At 39.5% G+C, this 21,965-nt stretch overlaps 1 protein-coding gene across 3 annotated transcripts in view; it reads left to right on the top strand.

The window, feature by feature from the left end:
- WWC3 (WWC family member 3) overlaps positions 1-21,965 on the top strand; it is a 144,195-nt gene that overhangs the window by 109,135 nt on the left and 13,095 nt on the right. For 2 of the 3 annotated variants that reach the window (XM_054007974.1, XM_054007970.1), the window contains exons 11-17: positions 1,757-2,325; positions 9,985-10,105; positions 11,298-11,375; positions 13,054-13,140; positions 14,591-14,783; positions 19,252-19,419; positions 20,320-20,471. In XM_054007974.1, the coding sequence (XP_053863949.1) occupies positions 1,757-2,325; positions 9,985-10,105; positions 11,298-11,375; positions 13,054-13,140; positions 14,591-14,783; positions 19,252-19,419; positions 20,320-20,471 (1,368 nt within the window). The remainder of the gene's footprint in view (positions 1-1,756; positions 2,326-9,984; positions 10,106-11,297; positions 11,376-13,053; positions 13,141-14,590; positions 14,784-19,251; positions 19,420-20,319; positions 20,472-21,965) is intronic. The other variant, XM_054007975.1, reaches the window with a different exon arrangement.

Raw genomic sequence — 21,965 nt, 5'->3', positions numbered from 1 at the left:
TCTTACTTTGTTGATCTGTTTTCTTTAAGTACATTTTGGGCACTGAAAGGCATTCACAGCTTGCAGTTTAGCAAAGTATTTGATGTGTCGTAAATTCAGTGGTTTGGATAGAGTGTTATTAAAAAGGAGAAAAGTACTTTTCACTTTTAATAATAGCTATCTGGACTGCCTGGTTTGAAAGTTAGTGAGATCTGTCTGTATAATATGTGGAAAGGAGAAATACAGCTGAACCCATTTTATGATTGTTTTTGTTTATAAATAAAAAATTATACACAAACAAGATTAAGCCTTTAAACTATGCATGACAAAAGACAGAAAATTCAGTTATATTCAGGGTGTCATTCTTAAGCCCACATTAGTGATTGCTTGTTTCTTAAGCATTGATGGTCTCTGGTGCTGTACCGGAAAACAACACAGAAGAATAAATAGACAGTACAAATCAGACACGCAACTCCTCGGTGACCAGAGGAAGGTAAATGGGGAGTCAATATATAATCAGTGAGGCAGCATTTTACGGACATGGGCTATGTTTTGTGGGAGAAGTTAATTTTGAGGAGGGATGTGAAAGAAGAAACAATAGGCGCTTGATGCACTGGAGTTTGGGCTAAAAAGAAACAGAAAAGGTAGTGATGCGCCTTCCCAGCATCCACTATCAGAACTGTCTCTTTCCAATCTGCCAGTTTTATGCAAATCTTACAATTTTCAGCTGAAGGAAAAACATGAGTACAGTGGCACAGCAGCAAGACAACCACTATTGCTACCCACAGTCCAACCAACCCCCTCTTCCCCCCCCCCCCCCCAAACTCTGAAGAGCGGAAGAGAGAAATGAGGTCAGGGTTCATTTCTGGCATAAAAGGGTAAACAGAATAGTCAGAAGTGAGAAAGAGATAAAATGTAAGAGGATAAAATGTGCTTGGAACATTCTAACAGATTCACTACTCTGACATTCCAAGACAATACTCACTCAGAGTAGGGGTTTGCATGCTATGGAGGAGACAGAGGATGTCACCCTCTAAACGTGAAGATGTTCTGAGATCTACAGAGAAATCCTACAAGTTTGAGAGTATCTCCGTGAGGGATCAGCCTCCTGGGCTGGCTCTTGAGGAGGACCCCTTATCTCACCAGCACACCACCTGCAGGAGCCTAGCTCCTGTTGGTTCACACTTTACCCACAGCTATACTCTTATCTCCACATTTGGAGAGTGGCAGAGGAATGGGGTTAGTGCTGAAATTGCAACTTGAAAGCTCCCACAAGGTTTTCAAATGGGAATTCTGTGAGTTTACTTGCATATAAAGCTGTATAGAGTGACTGTTTCCTTGTTCTGCTGATGTCCCACTCCTCCTGAACCAAGTTATTGGACTCAATTCAGAAGCAACTGATTGAAATATAATGGCTTGTGATATACAGGAGTTCAGACTGGAGAACTAATGATCCCTTCTAGCTTTAAACTCCATGAATCTATGACTTTCCCTCACCAGTCCTCTCTCTGGCCAGTTTTCCACCAAAACCCACAGAGAGCCATCTGCAGATTTGAGGAAAGGGATGTGATGATCCTTCTTGCTCCACTTTATTTATACTACTTTCATCACCTTTAGCCTAAAGGCAAGGGAGGAGAAGAAAGATGGCCCTTAACCTAAGTATTACAATGCTGAATGCATGTAAAATCGTCTATCTTAATGTGGGTTATTATTTTTCTATCTATGCTGTGTTTCTAGCTATATAATTCATATATTAATGGATCTTTTTCTGTTTTAGTTTATCTGCTAGCACCCTCACAATGTCTTCTGGCAGCAGTAGGGGATCACTGGCATCCAGCCGAGGATCACTGGCGTCCAGCAGAGGGTCTCTAAGCTCTGTCAGCTTCACGGACATCTATGGCCTCCCACAGTATGACAAATCAGACAGTGTTACTGACTATGCACAACATCTGCGCTTTGACCTGATTCCATTTGATTCTCTCAGTAAAGATGTGCAGTACTCTGATTCCACTGGACATTGTAACTTCAATAAACAAAGGAGGTCCTTGGATACTCCTCAATCCCTGGCATCCCTGTCATCACGATCCTCCTTGTCATCGTTGTCCCCTCCAAGTTCCCCTCTGGACACCCCCTTCCTTTCTGCTTCTCGGGATTCTCCACTTGCCCAGATGTCAGAAGGATTTGAGGAGATAGCGGGTGTAGGAGCCCTAGAAATGCGCAGAGCTCGGGCCTCGGTTTTGGGTGACGATGCCCAAGGAACAACTTCATCACAGATGCCTGCCTACCCCGTGGATGATGGACTGCAAGAAATGGGACCACACCTGGCAAACATCCAAACTGGTGGAGGTGAGTTTGTTTTCTTCATTGCCATTTTGTCTCACCTAATCTTCAAGGGATAATGAAAAACACAAGAAAAATGTAAGCATGGCATTTTAATCTGCTATCAGTTCGATTTATTTTTTAATTTAATTTTTAAAAAAACAATTCTACATCTGATGTTTTGTTCAAAGGTGAAGTGCAGAGAGTGTATGTAGTAATTCTTTTAGACTTTAACATAAATTGTTAATGGAAACGTCAGTACTTTTTCTGAAAATATGCCAATTTTGTTGATTAAAAATAATAGGCCTGCATGCTTACGTCTTAGGAAAAATCCTAAATGAGAGAACCTGAACAGTCTTAGACTGTGCCAGCTGATATCACTTCTCTTTGTGTGCCAAAAACACTTAGTAATAGCAGTAAGTTTGATGGAGGAAAATGGGGATGCAACCTGAACTGGCTGAACTAGGAACAAACAATGACAGAACACAAATAACAGCAGTAACTACCCCTTTTAAATCTACCTTGTTCATGCAGATCAGACCCTTTTGTTTTACAATTGTATGAGGCAGGCAAACACAACGGCTTGTAAGTCTATGGTGTTACTGTATTCCTTGATTTGTGTGCGCATGGTATGTAATGTCTACGTGTGAGTGTTATTTACCCCAGAATTGGGGTGGATGGGTGCCACCCAGCACCTATTCTGTTTACGTGAACTGACATGCATACAGGAGTTTAGGGGGAAGACAAACAAGTGAGCTGGTTGAGACCATTAGGGATTACCAGATCTTGAAGTGTGGGGGGGGGGCAGTTATACTCTTACAATAACTCTACTCTAAAATCTGTAGTTACCACAACACACTTTCAAAAATATATATCATTTGTACTGAAATAGTTACTATTCCACTTGTATTGCAAATGATCACAATAGATCATTCATTATGGGTGCTCCCCACATATAAACCATTACCAGTTACCTTTGAGAACTCATGGAAGATGGGTGAGGTCCCAGAGAACTGGAGAAGGACATGCATAGTACCTGCCTTTAAAATGGGGAACAAAGAGCGCTTGGGGAATTATAGACCAGTCAGCCTAACTTCAATACCTGGAAAGATACTGGAACAAATTTATTAAATACCTAAAGGGTCCAAGGATTATAAGGAATAGTCATCATGGATTTGTCAAGAACAAGTCAGACCAAACCAACCTAATTTCTTTCTTTGACAGAGTTACTGGCTTAGTGAATTGCGGGGTGGGGAGGAGAGCTGTAGATATGATCTAGCTTGATTTTAATAAGGCTTTTGACATAGTCCTACATGATATTTTCTTATGTAAACTAAGGAAATATGGTATAGATTAATGTGGTATAACGTGGGTATAGAACTTGTTAAAAGACCATATTCAAAAAGTAGTTATCAATGGTTGCTATCAAACTGGGAGGACATATCTAGTGAGGTCCTGTGTGGGTCAGTCCTGTGTCTGGTACCATTCCATATTTTCATTTCTGACTTGGATAATGGAGTGCTTATAAAATTTGCGGATGAAACCAAGCTAGGAGTGGTTGCAAGCACTTTGGAGAACAGAATTAGAATGCAAAACAAACCTTGACAAATTAGAGTATTGATCTGAAATCAACATGATGAAATTCAATAGAGACAAGTGCAAAGTACTACACTTAAGAAAGAAAAATCAAATGCACAACTACAAAATGGGGAATAACTGGCTTGGTGGTAGCGCTGGTGAAAAGGATCTGCAGGCTATAGTGGATCACAAATTGAATATGAGTAGGGGTGTATTAAATCACGGAGAAATGACACATTTTTCACGGGTTGGTCATGGCATAAATAGCAAATTTTGCGGATGTGTTCATCCCATGCCACCCTTACTTCTGCACTGCTGCTGGCGGTGGCACTGCCTTCAGAGCTGGGTGCCCAGCCAGCAGCCGCCACTCTCTCATCACCTAGCTCTGAAGGCATAGGGTAAAAGTATATGGTATAATATAGGGTAAAAATACACAAAAGACCAGATTTTGCGGGGAAGACCAGATTTCAAGGTCCATGACGTGTTTTTCATCGCTGTGTATTTGGTAAGTCCCTACCTGTACATAGTTTCTAGAAATGAAGACCTGATTTGCGTGCTGAGATAAGGAAGGCTGTAATGGGGCTGGGATACTGCTTCAGTTATACTCTTCTTACCACCCCCTGTGAAGTTTTCTTTCCTGTCTTTTCTTTCATTTAAACATTCTCTTCTGTTTTTGTCACTAGAGCGCTTCCTGTTCCACTGTGTTCACCTATTTCTTCTCTGTGTATAGCATGCAACATTTACATTGGAAGTAGAAAAACAGTAAAGGCCAAAGAATTATTCTGGTGTTGTTCGTTTGAGCTGCTTTTAATGTGTGAATTTTAAAACAAATATTTAGGAAAAAATGGTTCCCCCTTCACATTTCTTGCGAGGCTCTTGACTCTTTTGCACTCTGTAAATTGATTGGCTTGGATAGTTTGCATTCTGTTTCATAGCGACTGTTTTCTAGTAGCTTTTCTCAAACTTTATTGGTTCACATACCACCTGAAGAACTATTGTGAAGTGAACTGATGGAACATGATGCTCACGTACCGGCAGGGTACATATACCACAGACTGGAACTCTGGGGTTTAGAGCTAGCTTTATGGTTTTAAGTTCTTGTGCAAAGCGTTTGGTTGCTGCCACCTACTGGTGTCGTAGCATAATGCAAAGGGAACAAATTGTAATTCTGACAACACTGCAAACAACTTCCTTAAATATTCAAATAAAATAAATTGTGTAGTAATTTTGATGAACATTATTACTCATGGAAGTGGGGGAGGAACCAACAGTCCCAGCAAACAGTCCGTTGTTTACTGCATGCAGCCAGTGTTCAAGATTTCTTCACACAATGTCTTGTTTATGCACTTCAATGTTGACCGGCACCTCTGCTGCTCCTCCAGTCTGGCATCTCTCCTGAGAATATGCTAAAATATGTGGTGACTTTATGATGTGTACAAAAAGAACCTGACTGAGCCTGGAATTCAACTCACTTGCAGGAAGAGGCTTGCAAAGATCACAGGGGGGAAAAAAATCACATCTGAATAGAACATTGTTTTTAAACTTTTACATTTTTTCCTGTTTCCTCTTCCGTGAATTTTAATTTAAAGAACTTCCATCACGAATTTTGTTAGTTTAAATTATATATTAATTTAAATATAGAGGAATATTCTGCTTTCTTGTAAAGAGGGACCCAAAGAGAAAATCCATATCTACAACCCTGAACTTTGGGGGGGGTTTGGATTTAGATCCAAATGTCACAGCCCACCCTTATCTCTACAATGGGCCAAGTTAAAATCCTTGCTCCAAACATTACCAAACTTGAGGAAAATTCAGATCCAGATACAATTATTTAGGTATCTAGTTTCCATTAGAGTCTAAATAATCTTTTGTATAAAAAGTATTGGCATAGATTGAAAAATTGATTTATCACCATGTGCTTTTCATTTTGTATCTTGTTTCTCATGCGGCACAGCAGAAAAATTCACTGTAAGTGAACCTGGAATTACTTATTATGCTGGTTTTGCCTGTAATGCTTAGCGTGTTTTTGTGTGTGTGCAGTGTGTATGTTCTGTATGACTTGCATGCGGAGAAGAGGGTGGCTGAGCTACATTGGATTTTAGTTGGTATCACATTATATATGTTTAATCATTATGGGATACGTAAGTTTTTGCTATGTCTACTAAACATTATATTCATGGCTGCGGATGACTTCTCAGAAAAACTTTTCTGTAAGCTTCAGCTTTATTATATCTTGATAATGCCCAACAGTACCATTGCAGATTAGGGTCTGTTTGTGTCTCCATTATAAGTTTGTTTTCTGGAGACGGTTTAACTCTGCTATTAAAATGCATTTTGAGCTGATACGCAGCACATAAAGTCCAAGTTCATGAAACATGGGTTACATTCTCAAAAGTAGCTGGTGATTTTGGTTCCTCGGTTATTTAACAGCTCGTTTGAGACACCTTAAAACGTCCACTTTTTCAGATAGTGGATTCTAAGAACTTTCTGAAACCAGGCCTGTTTAAGGTGTGTCAGCTGACCCAAAATCATGAGTCATTTCTGAAAATGTAGGTCAGTATTTTGTATCCAAATTTTTAAGATATGGAGTAAGGTAGTAAAAGATGAGATGCTGCCTCTACACTAGAAATACCAAATTTTATTTTAAATAAAACTTTTCAGTTTCCAACTTTGTTTGACTAAAACCTGTGGCAAATCCCATTACATGAAATCCAAAACATGGTGTTACTTTCTGGTTGTCAAGCTGTTTTTCATGTTGATTTTTCTAGTCAAAGGCATGTTCTGACATTTGCCACCTCTCCCAAATTCTGTGGGATTTTCCTCATACACCGCTACCTTGATATAACACGAATTTGGATATAACGCGGTAAAGCAGTGCTCCAGGGGGGCGGGGCTGAACACTCCAGTGGATCAAAGCAAGTTCAATATAACGCGGTAAGATTTTTTGGCTCTCAAGGACAGCGTTCTATCGGGGTAGAGGTGTATTATCAGGTGTTTCCGTGGCCTCCAGGCAGCAATAAAAACATTAGTAAGTTGCAACATTATTGTAACATCACTTTTTCATGGCTTCACCTTCGTGCATTTTGAGATCAATTTTTCCGGCCGGACAGATTCCAAAAGATGACAGCCCAAAGCAGAGAGCTTGCAAAGTGCCTCTTATGGTTACAAGGTTTACTTTCGTCTCCTATATCCATACAAGCCATCCATGTAGTGAAAAATTGCACCAGTGTAACTTGAGTTGGAGTTTAAGCTGATACAGTTACACTGGTGCAAAAGGCGCTTGGGACACTTATTTTGATGTAAAAGTGGTTTATATCAATCTAGCTGAAACTGTTCTTAATTGACTTAAACTAATCCAAAGTAAGCTGCTCTTATACTAAAATAAGAGTGTCCATCCAGCCTTTTGCACCGGTTAAATGTACTACTTCAAGTTCACACCTTAAATTATGCTGATGCTACTTTTTCATGTAGACAAACCAAAAAATGAAATGAGTAGCATAAAAAAACCCACCAATGTCACACACCATCCTGAGGGCCTCATAGTGGGGCATTGCGCAAACATCAACATAGTTTGAATATCGTTTCTTCAGTCCTTTGCTTTCTCTAATTACCTGGAACTGAGAAGTTTGCTTGTATTTTTGGTAAGTGCATTGTGTTGCATGATGATCTCTACTGGACAATTAAGATGGGAAGCAATGATCCCCGAGAGCTTAGTTCTTTCTTCAAGCTCAAAGACACTTCCGCTGATTTAGGAAGAGATTGGGACACTCCTGACTGAAGGTCTAAATTTCCCAGGTAGATATTGATAGCTAGAAACATTAAGATTTGGAGGAGGGTAGACATGGTTTGTTATCAAACGACAAAGGCAAACACTTGGATCCTCTTGCATCTTGTTGATTGAATTCTGGATTCTGCACAGGTCTTTTCACCTTTTGCAAGTCTCAAAATACATTGTTTTCTTAACATTTGAGTTTGTAACGTAGATCAGGCTTCCAATGAGGTAAGTCATCTAGGTTAGTGGCTCTCAACCTTTCCAGATTACTGTACTCTTTCCAGGAGTCTGATTTGTCTTTTGTATCCCCAAGTTTCATCTCACTTAAAAACTACTTGCTTACGAAACCAGACATAAAAATTCAAAAGTTTCACAGCACACTATTACTGAAAAATTGCTTACTTTCTCATTTTACCATATAATTATAAAATAAATCAATTGGAATATAAATATTGTACTTGCATTTCAGTGTATAGTATATAGAGCAGTATAAACAAGTCATAGTCAAAGTTTGTACTGACTTCGCTAGTGCTTGTTACGTAGCCTGTTGTAAAACTAGGCAAATATCTTGATGAATTGATGTACCCCCTAGAAGACCTCTGCGTACCTGCAGTGGTACGTGTACCACTGGTTGAGACCCATTGATCTAGGTGACAGCTAAACTTCATCGTGAAGTTGTCCAGTGGAAGGTTGAAACACATGATTAATTTAATCCTGACCAAAGTTTTCTGGTGACAGCAGGTACTGATATTTGAAAACCAGCAGCTGCACACGTGCAGTAGTAATTTGAGGGCTTTCGTGAGCATGACATTATAAGTAATCATGTGGTCCTCTTCATATTACACTCAAAAGGGGCTGAGATTCACCTTAGTTCAGAGGATCTGCCCAAGGCCTGTGCATCATATATGCCCAGCAGTGGGCTAGCCCTTTGCACTGGGGGGTGCTTTTCATCCTTCATGAATATTAATGTTCTACTGCCATTCATTAAAATAATTAATCTTTAGGATGCACTTATTAATTAATTGTGCTATTTGTTTGTCGTAGGATATACATTGTGTACTTTCTCCATGGTAATAGGCTGTATGCTTTAATCTTTTTTTTCCAATATACTGTCCATTACCATCCATGCACGTGCAAACAAACAGTTGCCTTAAGGGGTTGCTTGTTGCAGTTTGATGCAACTCAAAACCACCCCTTGAAATATCACAGCATGGATAGGGGAATGATGTGTTTCTATTTTCCCCCACTTGTGAATGCCACATCTCACTACTCACCTCCCTTAAAACGTTTTTAGTTGCTTTCCTGCTTTCTGTTTTAATTTTTTCTTTGAGGGAAAGAAAATTAAATTTGGAAAGATCATCTGCGATACCTGTGCAATGAGGAAACACTTAAGTAAATAAGTAAATCAGTTTGATATCTCTCAGACTCAAGACATGGAATTTCAAAACATATAGGGCCTTTTGAATGTGCGTAACTTTGCATATGCACTCAGTTCTTGAGCACTGTCACTTGTGCATGCCCATTTGAGGTTCTACACGGCAATACTCACTTGCATATGCAAAACTATTTTGCATACATTCTGTTATATACTTTATGATATGAAAGTGATTGTCCATACTATTTTTGTTTGAGTTTGCTGGTAAGGGGCAGGGAGAAGGGGAAATGTCATATATTTTTTTTAAAATACCATTTTTCAATTTTTTTTTTTTTTTTAAATGGCCATCCAGCTCTACTTGTCAGGTTCAGGTCCATTTTGACAGTGTGCCTCATGCTGCAAGTAGAAGCTGTTACTATGGTCTGATTAAGCCAGTTTGATTTGTGGTTGGGGGAATTAACTTTTAAAAAAACAAATAAAAACCCCGTACTACCAACAGCAATTACTTCCTAAATCTTTCCTTTTTAGCTAGGTTAAAAGAAATAGGCATTATGGATATTTCCAATGTGGCACACATTTATAAAGGGATGGTTAATAGGTAAATCCTAATATTAGGATATAGTGTGTATATATGCTGGGATTGAGGCAGTTTAAGGCTTACCCCATTGGTGGTGGCGGGTCTCTCAGAAATACATTGCATAGTGAGTAGATCAGTTTATATTTTCTCTTGTTATGGAGAAATTAGCCATTAACAGCCTTCCTAAATTCTCCAGCAAAATAACTCCAATCCATTTTACTATTTTTCTAAGTTGCAATAATGTTCCAGCATGTGTAATTGTATTTACATCAACTGTATGTTTGTTTGGGCAGTTTAAGAGATATTAAATTTGCTTTTTATATAATGAATTGTGAGAGATTGCCTCAACCTGACACTTTCTTTAATTTTTCCCCTCCGTTATAGCCGTAACTCTACGCGAAGACAGTGCAAGAAGGTCGGCGAGGCGAGCCAGGCGAGTCTCAGCATGTCTATCCGATTATTCACTGGCTAGTGACAGTGGCGTGTTTGAAGCTTTAAGCAAAAGGTCAGGTGTATAAATGCGCAATAAATTGGAAATGTCCTTTTTCTGCCACATAAAGTCTGCAAAAATAGTTTGTAAATTTCTAAAATAGGTATATTTTTTTCTTATCTGATACATGATAATGCCCAATATTGAATAATGTAAGAATATTAGGTTAAAATGCTTTAGAAAGAATGGAGGCTGGCTACATGCCATTCCACTGTCATTTTCACAGGTGCTCGTATGTCACTTCCACCTTTGTATCACTCCTGCCAACCTATAAGATTTTTTTCCCCCTTTTACTTGTAAAATGCTGCTTTTTCCTCTTGCTGAAGTATTTTGGCTGTCTCATCCTGTCCTAATACCTTTCTGATTTCAGCGTTTATCATTGTGTATTTTATTTATATTTTATCAATATGAAAACAATATTTTACGAAATACTATTTACAATTCTGGAAACAGAAGGGTAACAAAAATGATTAAAGGGAAGGAATAATTGACTTATGTGGAAAATTGTAAAACTAAAATGTGTAGCTTGGCCAAATGATGATTAAGGGAAGGATGTATAACAATATACAAGTGTGTAAATACTGTAAAACAGTAATCAAGGAAAGAATATCTTGGGGGAAAAAAAGCATTTTAAAAGTGACATCTCTTGGACTGTGGAATAGTTTTTCCAGAGAAGCTGTAGAAGGCCCATTCCTTACATCATTTAACACTGGTCTAGTGTAACCACTGTAGAACATATAGCTGAATGTCCTGTAGTGGCAGGAGCCTAGCTCTGGGTACGTCTACATTGCAATAATACACCTGTGGCTGGCCTGTGTCAGCTGACCTGGGCTTGGGCTGCAGAGCTATAAAACTGCAGTGTATATGTTTGGGTTCAGGCTGGATCCCGGGATTTGGAACCTTTCCCCCTCACAGGGTCCAAGGACCTGGGCTGGAGCCTTTATGGTCCCACAGCCTGAACCCTGCTAGCCTGAGTCAGCTGACGTGGGCCAGCTGCGGGTGTTTGACTGAAATTTAGACATACCCTAGATTACCTAATGAGCTTTTCCCATGTTTTCTGATTTGCAGTGTTTCAGGTCACAAAACAAGTCACGAAGCTTCTATCCATTTTTTTGCATGTTAAATGGATATATCCATTCTATTCATTTAAAAAAAAAAACCTCTAAATCAGTGTTTAGGTTACAGTTGGCTTTTTTTCCCCATGTAGGAATGAGGATGTTGAAGACCCTGTTTACAGTGATGTTGTTGCTAGTAGTGAAGAACCACAAATACATGTTGGATTCCTGTAAGTAATGATACTTGGGTTCTTCAGTAGATACTGTCCACCAGGATTCTCCTTCTAGGGTCTTATCTATTAAGCTTTGAACACTGAGGGCAGTGCTAGCTGGGTGTGGGCATGAAACAGGCCCTTACTGGACATCATGCGCCAACCACTGCAGTATATTAATACTACCGTCAGGCATTCCATTCAGTTCCCTCTACCTTGGTTGGCAAAGGAGCACCTGGTTTGCCGCACTTTTCCATCCTTCCATCTGTTTCCACAGTATCCTTTTCATTGTTTGGAATTCTTGTGTGAGTAAGAAGATGAGGATTTGTCTCAGTACATGAGATCATCACCTTTCTCTGGCCCCTTAGTGTCACGTAAGGCACAGTGGAAGACAGGTTTAAGGCTGCCTCCCATGTATCAGCTTGCAAGCCCTGGTACTGCGGGGAGGGCTGGTCACAGCACACACTGCTGCAGGGATTTCAGGTAGCACTGCCACCTGTATGACAGCCATGGGCACCTATACAGGCCACCAAGGCTGTGTTATGCCAGGGGCCTCTCAGCCCCCAGAGCAGTCCTCCATCTAGGCCACGAGTTCTGCTCTGTGCCTGTAAGAGGTGCAGCACAGAATCTCAGCTAATAGGTTTAACTTGTTTGTTCAGTTTCCAAATTCATGTTGACAGGAAAAAGTTACCTCTTATTTATACAGCACGTGAATTAGCGAAAGAATGTAGACCATGGCAAACTGCAACTGATGTTCAGAGGTGTTTATCAATATAGTTACACTGGTACAACTCTTAGGCTAGGTCTACACTGGGGGGGGAGGGGTGTCGACCTAAGATACTCAACTTCAGCTACGCGAATAGCGTAACTGAAGTTGGCGTATCTTAGATCGATTTACCTGGCCGTGAGGACGGCGGCGAGTTGACCGCTACCGCTCCCCCGTCGACTCTGCTTCCACCTCTCGCCGCAGTGGAGTTCCGGCGTCAACGGCAGAGCTACCGCTCCCCCGTCGACTCTGCTTCCACCTCTCACCGCAGTGGAGTTCCGGAGTCAACGGCAGAGCGATCAGGGATCGATTTTATCACGTCTATGCTAGACGCGATAAATCGATCCCTGATAGATCGATCACTACCCGCCAATCTGGCGGGTTGTGTAGATGTACCCTTAGTGTGGATGCAGTTAAATCAGTGTAAAGGTGCCTTACCCCTGTATTAGCTTATTCCCCTTCCCATATGAAAATCACTCTAGTGGCATAACGCATCTTCATGCTGATACAGCCTCATATACATTAAGGTGGTTGTACTGCTCTAACTATAGCCATATAATGAAAGCAATACAACTTTTGTGGATAGATTAGCCCCAGTTGTAGCTGAGGGTTGGCAGCATAGGAGCAGGGATGAGATTTTTTTTTTTTTTTTTTTATTTAATAGTACTTGATTCTTATATTGTTGGTTCTGATAGATTCTTTAGTGTAGTGTAATAATATTGTGTTTCTCTTACCAGAATGTGATTCCCAGAATCACATTGGCTATCAACAGAGTTTTAACTGACTTCATTCAACCACACGTGCATAAAAGATTTATCTTATTCTAAACAGAGCTGTTTTTCTTCCTTGTAACATTTTTATTCTTCCATCCAAATTTGGCAAGCTAATCACTGAGTTCTGCTAACTTACTCAGGCAATTTATTTTTCCAGTCATGATGGTGGAAGTGAATGTCTCCTAGTCCATGTGTTAGAGTTGAAGAACTTTACTGGTCCTGTTGTGAAAGAAGGCTGCAAAATGTAAGCTCAAATATCACCAAAGGTCTGATTATTACAGATTGTTACTTATTTTGTTCCCCAAGCACACATGTATAATAAATCTGGCTAGATGCTGTTTGTATAAAATAGTACAATATTTGGGGAAGAATGAAAATTTGTATGTTTTGATAGCCATCTAGTTTGGGGGGTGAGGGGTAGGGGGTTGTATTAATATTCAGGGACATTAACAAGTGACCATTAAGGTGGAAATAGTTGTCTTAGAGGCCCAATCATGGCAACCTTTACTCGCATAAGTAATGATTTATGACCCTTAGGTAATTGTAATAATCCAGCTGTAAAGCCCAGGAGCACTGTGTATTTCTGTAGGTTTTGCAGCTATAAAGACCATTTGGGATAGAATCCATAAAGATAATCTAATTTAAACAAAGAAATTATCTGCCAGAGTTTCAGAATGAGGAATTATAGTCTCTCTACATCTGGTCTTTTAGCATGACAGTTCATCACTTCCATTCCTTTGCCACAATATAGAGAACATATCCCTACATTTATAATTAGGTGTATTTACAATATTTCTTACCCAATGATACAGAAATATAATTTCTGTATTTAAACATCAGATGAAATTTAGCTGACAATATATCTCTAAATTAATGAGAAACAATAGGGGCCATGAAAATTCTGTTGTCTGATTTTATTTCTGACCAAAGAATTTGCCTGAAAACTTTGGAAAGTTGATGTACTGTAGAATTGTTGAGTGTTGTAAAGTAAATCATTCCAATGGGATTCTTGATATAACATAAAGCCTTTTGATCATTCCTTCTCCTCTTTCCCCTCTCCCCAAAGCTACAGCTAAAAATAATTTCAAAATAAGTTGGGTCACTATCCTAATGTTAGTCTGCTGCCATATATAGAATACAAAGGTTTGGTTTTCTTGGGAATAGAAGGGGATGGTAAGGAGAAGGTGATCATCTTGTATTGTGCAATGCATGCTCCTGTGTAATAAAAGAGATTTTGATAGTCTCTGAAGAGAGCCATGTGTAGTGACAGTCATCCAGAAAGGTAGTGACTATTAATTTGGGCTTGGCGTTCATCGGTGAAAGAAGCAAGTAAGGGATTGTCAATCGTAAGGCACCCTCCATGACTTTTTTTTTTCTTCCCTCCTGCCTAACTTTTCAGGCAAAACTCTGAGGTGGGGGGTGGTGACAGGACACAATAACAGTAGCTATATTGTAATGTCTCTGGGTTAATCAGTAGTGTTGGAAAGTGGAAGAACTGCTCAACTTCGTGTTTCTTTCACTTAACGAATGCAAGACTAAACTCCCTTAATGAAGAGATGCAAGTGTGTGTTGTGAATGTAGAAATTACATTTATTTTTATTGTTCAGTTTGATTTTTAGAAACTTAAAAAATAATTTGAACCTAGCTTTCTTTATTTCAGTTGTGCTGTTTTTTGCTTGTTTTGCTGTTCCCAGACATGTTCGAGTTTACTTACCTCCACTGGAGTCAGGCACACCAACCACTTACTGCTCTAGAGCTTTGGAATTCCAAACTCCATTAATATTTAATGAAGTTTTCCGAATCCCTGTGCATTCAAGTGCATTGAAATTAAAATCGCTGCAGCTGTATATTTGTTCAGTTGACCACCAGCAGCAAGAAGAACTTTTGGTAAGTGGTCTATTTTTCCTGAAAAATAGTATGGTTTTGTTAATAAAAGTAACTTCCATATCAGCAAAGGACACCAAAAGTACTTATTGTTTTTCTTAAGCATAAGAGAAGTGTAGCTGGAATTTGAAGGGAGTGATATGGAGCATCTCTTTGGATTAGTCATAATCAGGGCTATTTTTCTGTGTAGATAACAAGAATAACTGATATAATTGTTTGTTTGAGGTTTGTCTTATAAACAAGAAGTACAGGCAGTCCTCAGACTTAGGACACAATTGGTTCCTGAAAATTGTGGCGTAAGTCTAAATGTCATAACTCGGAACCGCAGTCCACTCCATTGCGGGACCCAGCGTCGTAAAGTCTAAACCAGTTGTCATAAATCGAATCAGAGTGTCAATTCAGAAGCATCGTAAGGGCTGTTCATCGTAAGTCAAACGTCGTAAAGTCAAGGACTGCCTGTAATTAAATATAATTTAAGGATGGAATTTTCAAAAGCCATTTTCAAAGTCAGTGGGCTTGTGCTCTTCGTTCACTTAAGAATTTTTGAAAATCCCCCTTTAAATGTTTAAAAGAAATTAGCTAAAAGGAAAGAGTTACCGGTCTTGGAGAATGCCAACATTTTAAATATTACTTGCTGTATATTTGTGGTGTTACAGGCAGTCCTCAACTTTACGAACGGCACTTACAATGCTTCTGAATTGACACCCTGATTCGACTTACGACAGTACTTTACGACGCTCGGTCCTGCAATGGAGTGGATTGCGGTTCCGAGTTACAGTATTTAGACTTACAATGCAATTTTCAGGAACCAATTGTGTCACAAGTCCGAGGACTGCCTGTATTTCATCACTGTTTTAATGCAGAGCCTTACTAAAATGAATAGAATGCTGGTGTCACTGATTCCTGAGAGATTTGGTAGGTTAAGAATTCTAATAATATATTATTACTTAGAAAATTGTGTTGGAAAAGGTAAAAGATTTATATAGCTGCTGCTGCCACCAAAGATTGACAAAAGAACAGTTCAAAGTGTTGTATACAAACCATCCTTTCTTAGTGGCCTGAAAATGGATATTCTTACATACTCTTTCAGTTGTGAAATTGTCCTTCATACTCATAGTGGTGACCTCCTGTGTTGTCATTCCAAAAACTGTTCAAAGATCACAGCCTTCTTTCTCCATGCCTTTGATCCATGTATCATGTTCATCTTTCTCTGCCACCATTGATGCCTGCGTTCTGTACCCCTGTGAGTGATTTTTCCCACAGAAAAAATTCAAAGCTCAATTCAGCCTTGATTAAACAAGGTAACATAAGAATGGTCGTACTGGGTCAGACCAAAGGTCCATCTAGCCCAGTATCCTGTCTACCGACAGTGGCCAACACCAGGTGCCCCAGAGGGAGTGAACCTAACAGGTAATGATCAAGTGATCTCTCTCCTGCCGTCCATCACCACCCTCTGACAAACAGAGGCTGGGGCACCATTCCTTACCCATCCTAGCTAATAGCCATTAATGGACTTAACCTCCATGAATTTATCCAGTTCTCTTTAAACCGTGTTATAGTCCTAGCCTTCACAACCTCCTCAGGCAAGGAGTTCCACAAGTTGACTGGGCGCTATGTGAAGAACTTCCTTTTACTTGTTAAACCTGTTTGCCCATTAATTTCATTTGGTGGCCCCTAGTTCTTATATTATGGGAACAAGTATATCTTTTTTGAGATGAGGAGACCACATCTGTACGGAGTATTCAAGATGTGTGTGTATATGGATTTATATATGGGCAATAAGATATTCTCCGTCTTATTCTAGATCCCCTTTTTAATGATTCCTAACATCCTGTTTGCTTTTTTGACTGCCGCTGCACATTGCATGGACATCTTCAGAGAACTATCCACGATGACTCCAAGATCTTTTTCCTGATTAGTTGTAGCTAAATTAGCCCCCATTGTATTGTATGTATAGTGGGGGTTATTTTTCCCAATGTGTATTACTTTACATTTATCCACATTAAATGTCATTTGCCATTTTGTTGCCCAACCACTTAGTTTTGTGAGATCTTTTTGAAGTTCTTCACAGTCTGCTTTGGTCTTAACTATCTTGAGCAGTTTAGGATCATCTGCAAACTTTGCCACCTCACATTTTACCCTTTCTCCAGATCATTTATGAATAAGTGGAATAGGATTGGTCCTAGGACTGACCCTTGGGTAACACCACTAGTTACCCCTCTCCGTTCTGAAAATTTACCATTTATTCCTACCCTTTGTTCCCTGTCTTTTAACCAATTCTCAATCCATGAAAGGATCTTCCCTCTTATCCCATGGAGAGAGAAACTAAGAAATGTTGTTCTTCGAGTGATTGCTCATGTGTATTCCACAGTAGGTGTGCGTGCTCGCCACATGCACCGGTGTCGGAAGTTTTTCCCCTAGCAATCCCTAGAGTGGCGCCTCCATGACGCGGTATAAGGGGCGCTGCATGCTCCCCCCACCCTCAGTTCCTTCTTGCCACCAGTGAAGGTGCTTTGGAACTGCTCTGCTCCAGCTTTGCTGTAGCTTGTCCCCAGAACTCTTGTTTGTTCAGTGTATGTGACCTGTAGTTAGTACTTGATTAGTTTTAGTTTAGTTTAGCTAGTGCGCCCGGACCAGGGCATGCCCTGCACCCGGATTTTAAGTTGTGCGACACTTGTAGGCGCCCGATGCCAGCGAGTGATCCGCACGCGGACTGTTTACGCTGTTTGGGTGAAACTCATCTCAGCAATCGCTGTAAGATTTGCAAGTCATTTAAGCCTCGGACTGAGAGAGAGAGAGAGAGAGAGAGACTTTAGGCTTTAGGTCAGTGCGCGGCGACCTCCCTGGTGCCATCTACTAGTTGGCATCGCTCCCCATCCATGGGGCATGTCAAGAACTGAGGGTGGGGGGAGCGCGCAGCTAGGGGCGTTCCCCTACGGGTACTGCTCGGGGAAAAACTTCCAACACTGGTGCACATGGCGCACACGCACACCTATTGTAGAATAGACATGAGCAACACATCTCAAAGAACACCAGTTACGGAAAAGGTAACTGTCTTTTCTCCCAAGTAGCCCTAGACTTCACGGATATAGGAAAGAAGTAAAGGTATGAAAGTTACTGTATAGTTTCTATCTTGCAGTCCTTGTTTGACTCAACTAATCTTTCTCTGACTGTCAGAGCTTTCTCCTGGAGGAATGTTTGTGCCTTTAAAAAAAACAAATACAAACCTCTGTAATAGGACCCTCCACCTTTGATGTTTAGTGTCAGTATCTGCAAAAGATGTTTTTCTCTAGTATTGAGCCAAAATAAACATCAGCTGTGGAACAAGGCAGTCCTTTTTTTGATGATGCAACAAATATACCAAATGAATAGTGTCTTCCTTTGTGGTATGCAATATTGACATAAAATTGTTATATCCTCCATAATTTATTTCCCAATATTTTTTATTTTGTTCATTTCAAAGTCATTTGTCCCTTGTCCTCTGTCCATCTGTTTAAACAGAGCCCCGGGGAACTTTTGGCATGGAAACACAATAAAATAAATACTTTACATGTTTTCTAATTAATTCTTTTTTAAAATCTGCTTAAAATTAAATTAAAATTTCTGAACACATTTACTAACTTACTGTATTGTTAGAGACACTTCTTCAGCCAACCTGTATTGTGAGAGATCTAAGCCATACTTTTTACATAACTCGTTTCAATGAAAGAGACCCCTGCTGGTAGGCTCATAGCATAGAAATGTAAAGTCCCATTGCTAGCTAGATAAAGGCATACGTGGTAGATGGGTGAATTAGGCTAAATACACTTCATCCCTCTTTGTTGCCCCCTTGAATTTTGGGACATCTAAAGGTGACTTACAAAGGAAACAAATTTTGTTTATTCCCTATTTGGCTTCTTTATGATGTATTAGGAAAGCATGAAAGTTTTTACTACTAGTTTTTTACATAGCAATTCTGGTCTTGTCTATCTCATCTCTCTTCTCCTCCCCCCTCCCCCGATGAATGGAAAACTGGTAGAATTATAACATCAGAGAGGTCTTGCAAATGAAACTTGATTAACTGAGAACAGTAGTGATTTTTATTCAGATTAATTTTTTTCATTAATGACAATTTAACTCAAATATATGAGTAAACCCTTGAGTGAAAAGCTGTCTTTGTAAAGGTTAAGAGCTCAGATTGCTAACACAGCATCCAGTAAACCTCAGGAACATCAAACTTAGCAATTAGACTCTTAATTTAAAAAAAAACAAAACCCTTCTCTTTTGTGGGGATTGGGGGGTGGGAAGAAAGTATTTTTTTATATATACATCATAAATAAGCAAAACAAGGGAGACTTTATAATTTTTTTCCATTGCAAGTCACCCATAAGGTGCACTATTTTGATGCAGTATTTCTATTAAATGGGATAGTTCTGTGAATGGGAAGTGGTATATTGTTTTCTTTGGTTATTTTGGCCTATCATTTTTACAGGGCATTGCTCAGATTAGCCTGGCTGATCATGAGAGTTCCACTGAGATGCAGCTTCACTGGTATCCCGTCCAGATATTCACTGGTTCAGACCCACAAAGGGCGAAGGACAAAAATCAGTGTGAAGAAAGCACTCCACAGAGTTCTGGAAATACGACTACAGTGAAATCGGTATGGCCAGGAAGGAACAGTTTGTTAACTTTAAGTTGAGCCTCATCCTCTACAAGTTTGTTTGTGTTCCTGTGTGGAATTTGTATACTATCTGCACACATAGGTGAAATTTTAACTTTGTTTTTGTTGGAACGGTTACCGTCAAAAGAAAAAAATGAATGTTCTATTACAATAGAATGCTAAATCATATGTGCACAGATAATCAAAGCAGAAGAAATGTGCGTCTTGAAAAGAGGTCTGATTTTTTCCCTGCTAAATTGTTCAACTAATCTGCAGCATTTAGGCTGCAGAAAAAGGGTCATCGTACAAAGTTTCAGAACCACTGAATTTTAGTAGAAAATATAGCTTTCTAATGTGGGAGAGTGCTTTGTGTTCTGTTAATGGCAGTATTTGATGATGATTTAAAAACCAGCATTTTGAAAGTATTTTATAAAATAGAAGTAGCAAACTTATTTTTTTCAGTGTAAGGAACACTGCATTGTAACTGGTTAATTCCTTTCTCTGTGAAAGATTATTAGTATTAGGCTGTTTTTTCTTCCAGTTGTATACACTAATACTCAAGAATCTGAAAACATTTTGCAGTATCTTTAAAAGAAATCACAAATCTTATCCAATTTTCCACACTTTGCTAGAATAAAGGCTCAGATCCTGCAAGCACTTACGCAAGTGCTCAACCCTAATCCTATTACTGCTATTTAAAATAAACTTAAAACATTCACCCTTTCCCAATGAAAGGCTGCCACCTCTTTGGGGAGTTCCAGTAACTGAACAGCATTTATGTTTTGGTCACCTGGTGAGTATAAAGTCATGATTCAGGACACACTTCTTTTATTCTGAATACTCCATAAAAGCTAGGTGCTGGTTGAAGCTGTTCCATTTGAAGCCCATTTTCTCTTTCAGGATGCAGTGACAGCCCTATTAGCTAGGACCACAGCTCAGCTGGAAGCAGTGGAGAGAGAGCTGGCAGAAGAGAGAGTGAAATTGGAGTACACAGAGGAAGAAATCCTAGAGATTGAAAGAAAGGAAGATCAGGCAGAAGCTGTATCAGAGAGGTAAAAATATTAGGTTAAACCCTGATGAAAAAGAATTTGTAAGATCTTGGCTGAAGTTTACACTGTGGTTCTGTCCTCAAATACAACTGTAAAAACAACAGACCTTACTCTGAGTTCTGCTCCCTGCCTATTTTCAGTGTATAAGATCATTATAGCCTATCATCACATGCAAGCAGGAAGGAACCCAGCTTACCTCTCAGATCCCAGGTTGAGTTTGCAGTGATGGCAGCTAGGAAGGGGGTGGAAAATGTCTTTTTGTTACAAACTGAGTACATGTAGCATGGAGATATTGTGAAACAGAAAGCAGGGAACCCTGCAATGCCATTGTTGCAGTCACTTTCTAGAATATAATATGCACTTTAATTAAAATTCTGTCGTATTCATGAAGGGAAGTTTAAATAAAACTGCATGTTGCAGAGGAAACAAAATTGAAATGTAGACAGTTCATGTCCTGACCTTGCAAACACCTATACACGTGTGTTCAGGATTGGGCCATACACATTTATGTGTTTAAATTGTTTATATATGACCTTGTACAAAAATTAGAAATGAGTTGTTCACACTATAAAAGGATGCATTTTCTGGTGAAAGGGGGAGGGAGGGAGGGATTGATTTTGTTATACATTAACAATCCCCCAGTATTCTATTCTCCTAACTACTCTCACTTACAATAAGAGCAAAAAGATCCAGTTTGGACACGAGAGATACTACAGTGCTCTCAACTGGACAGGGTAGGGAATGTGCAAAAATTAAGGACATTCACAACACTGATTCCATGGAGCATTTTACTGAATTTTATGAAACTCCATAACTCTCTGGTAAAATGCATCATGGGTGGATTACAATTGTCAGCAGAGTGTCATCATGCTTCTGAGAGTTTTCTTGTTATGGTGATTCCTTTTTGAAATACTCAACTAATCCTGAATTTATTCATATATAAAGTAACATTTTCAGAAGTGCCTGAGTGACTTAAGGGCTTATGTTGATATGATATGAGTGAAGATATGTTGTCCACATGGATTTCACTGTTGGTATGCTTATACCCCATGTACATGAGATTGGATACTTTTTGCCAGCTGTGTCCATTTAGGCTGTATCAGCCCTAGATGTCCTCACATCCCCCATCGGAGGATATAAAGGGCAGAGTGGGCCCAATTATCCCTTAGTTCTTTCTTACTACCTGTGGCAGTGAGATGGAACCCCTGCAGTGTCCACCTTTTCTCTGCACAGTGAACTAGTGTTATTTATCTTTGTTAATTGCCTGTTGGCAATACTATAAAAAGTTAATGACTTCTTAAATAAGATTCACATATGCTAGAAAACTTCAGTTAGGCTAGCAATGTAATAGAAATGTGGCAGAAGCGAAATCTCTAGGATTTAAGACCTATCCCTTGTACAATATTTTGATGTCTATTGACCGGCACTCCCAGTGTCTACTGTGCAGAGGAGCGGGACATATTCTGGGGCAATGTTCCATTTTTCAATCTTTCTCCA

The sequence above is a fragment of the Malaclemys terrapin genome, chromosome 1, assembly GCF_027887155.1.
Source record: "Malaclemys terrapin pileata isolate rMalTer1 chromosome 1, rMalTer1.hap1, whole genome shotgun sequence".
Classification (NCBI taxonomy): Eukaryota; Metazoa; Chordata; order Testudines; family Emydidae; genus Malaclemys; species Malaclemys terrapin.
This window is presented reverse-complemented; position numbering and strand designations above follow the sequence as displayed.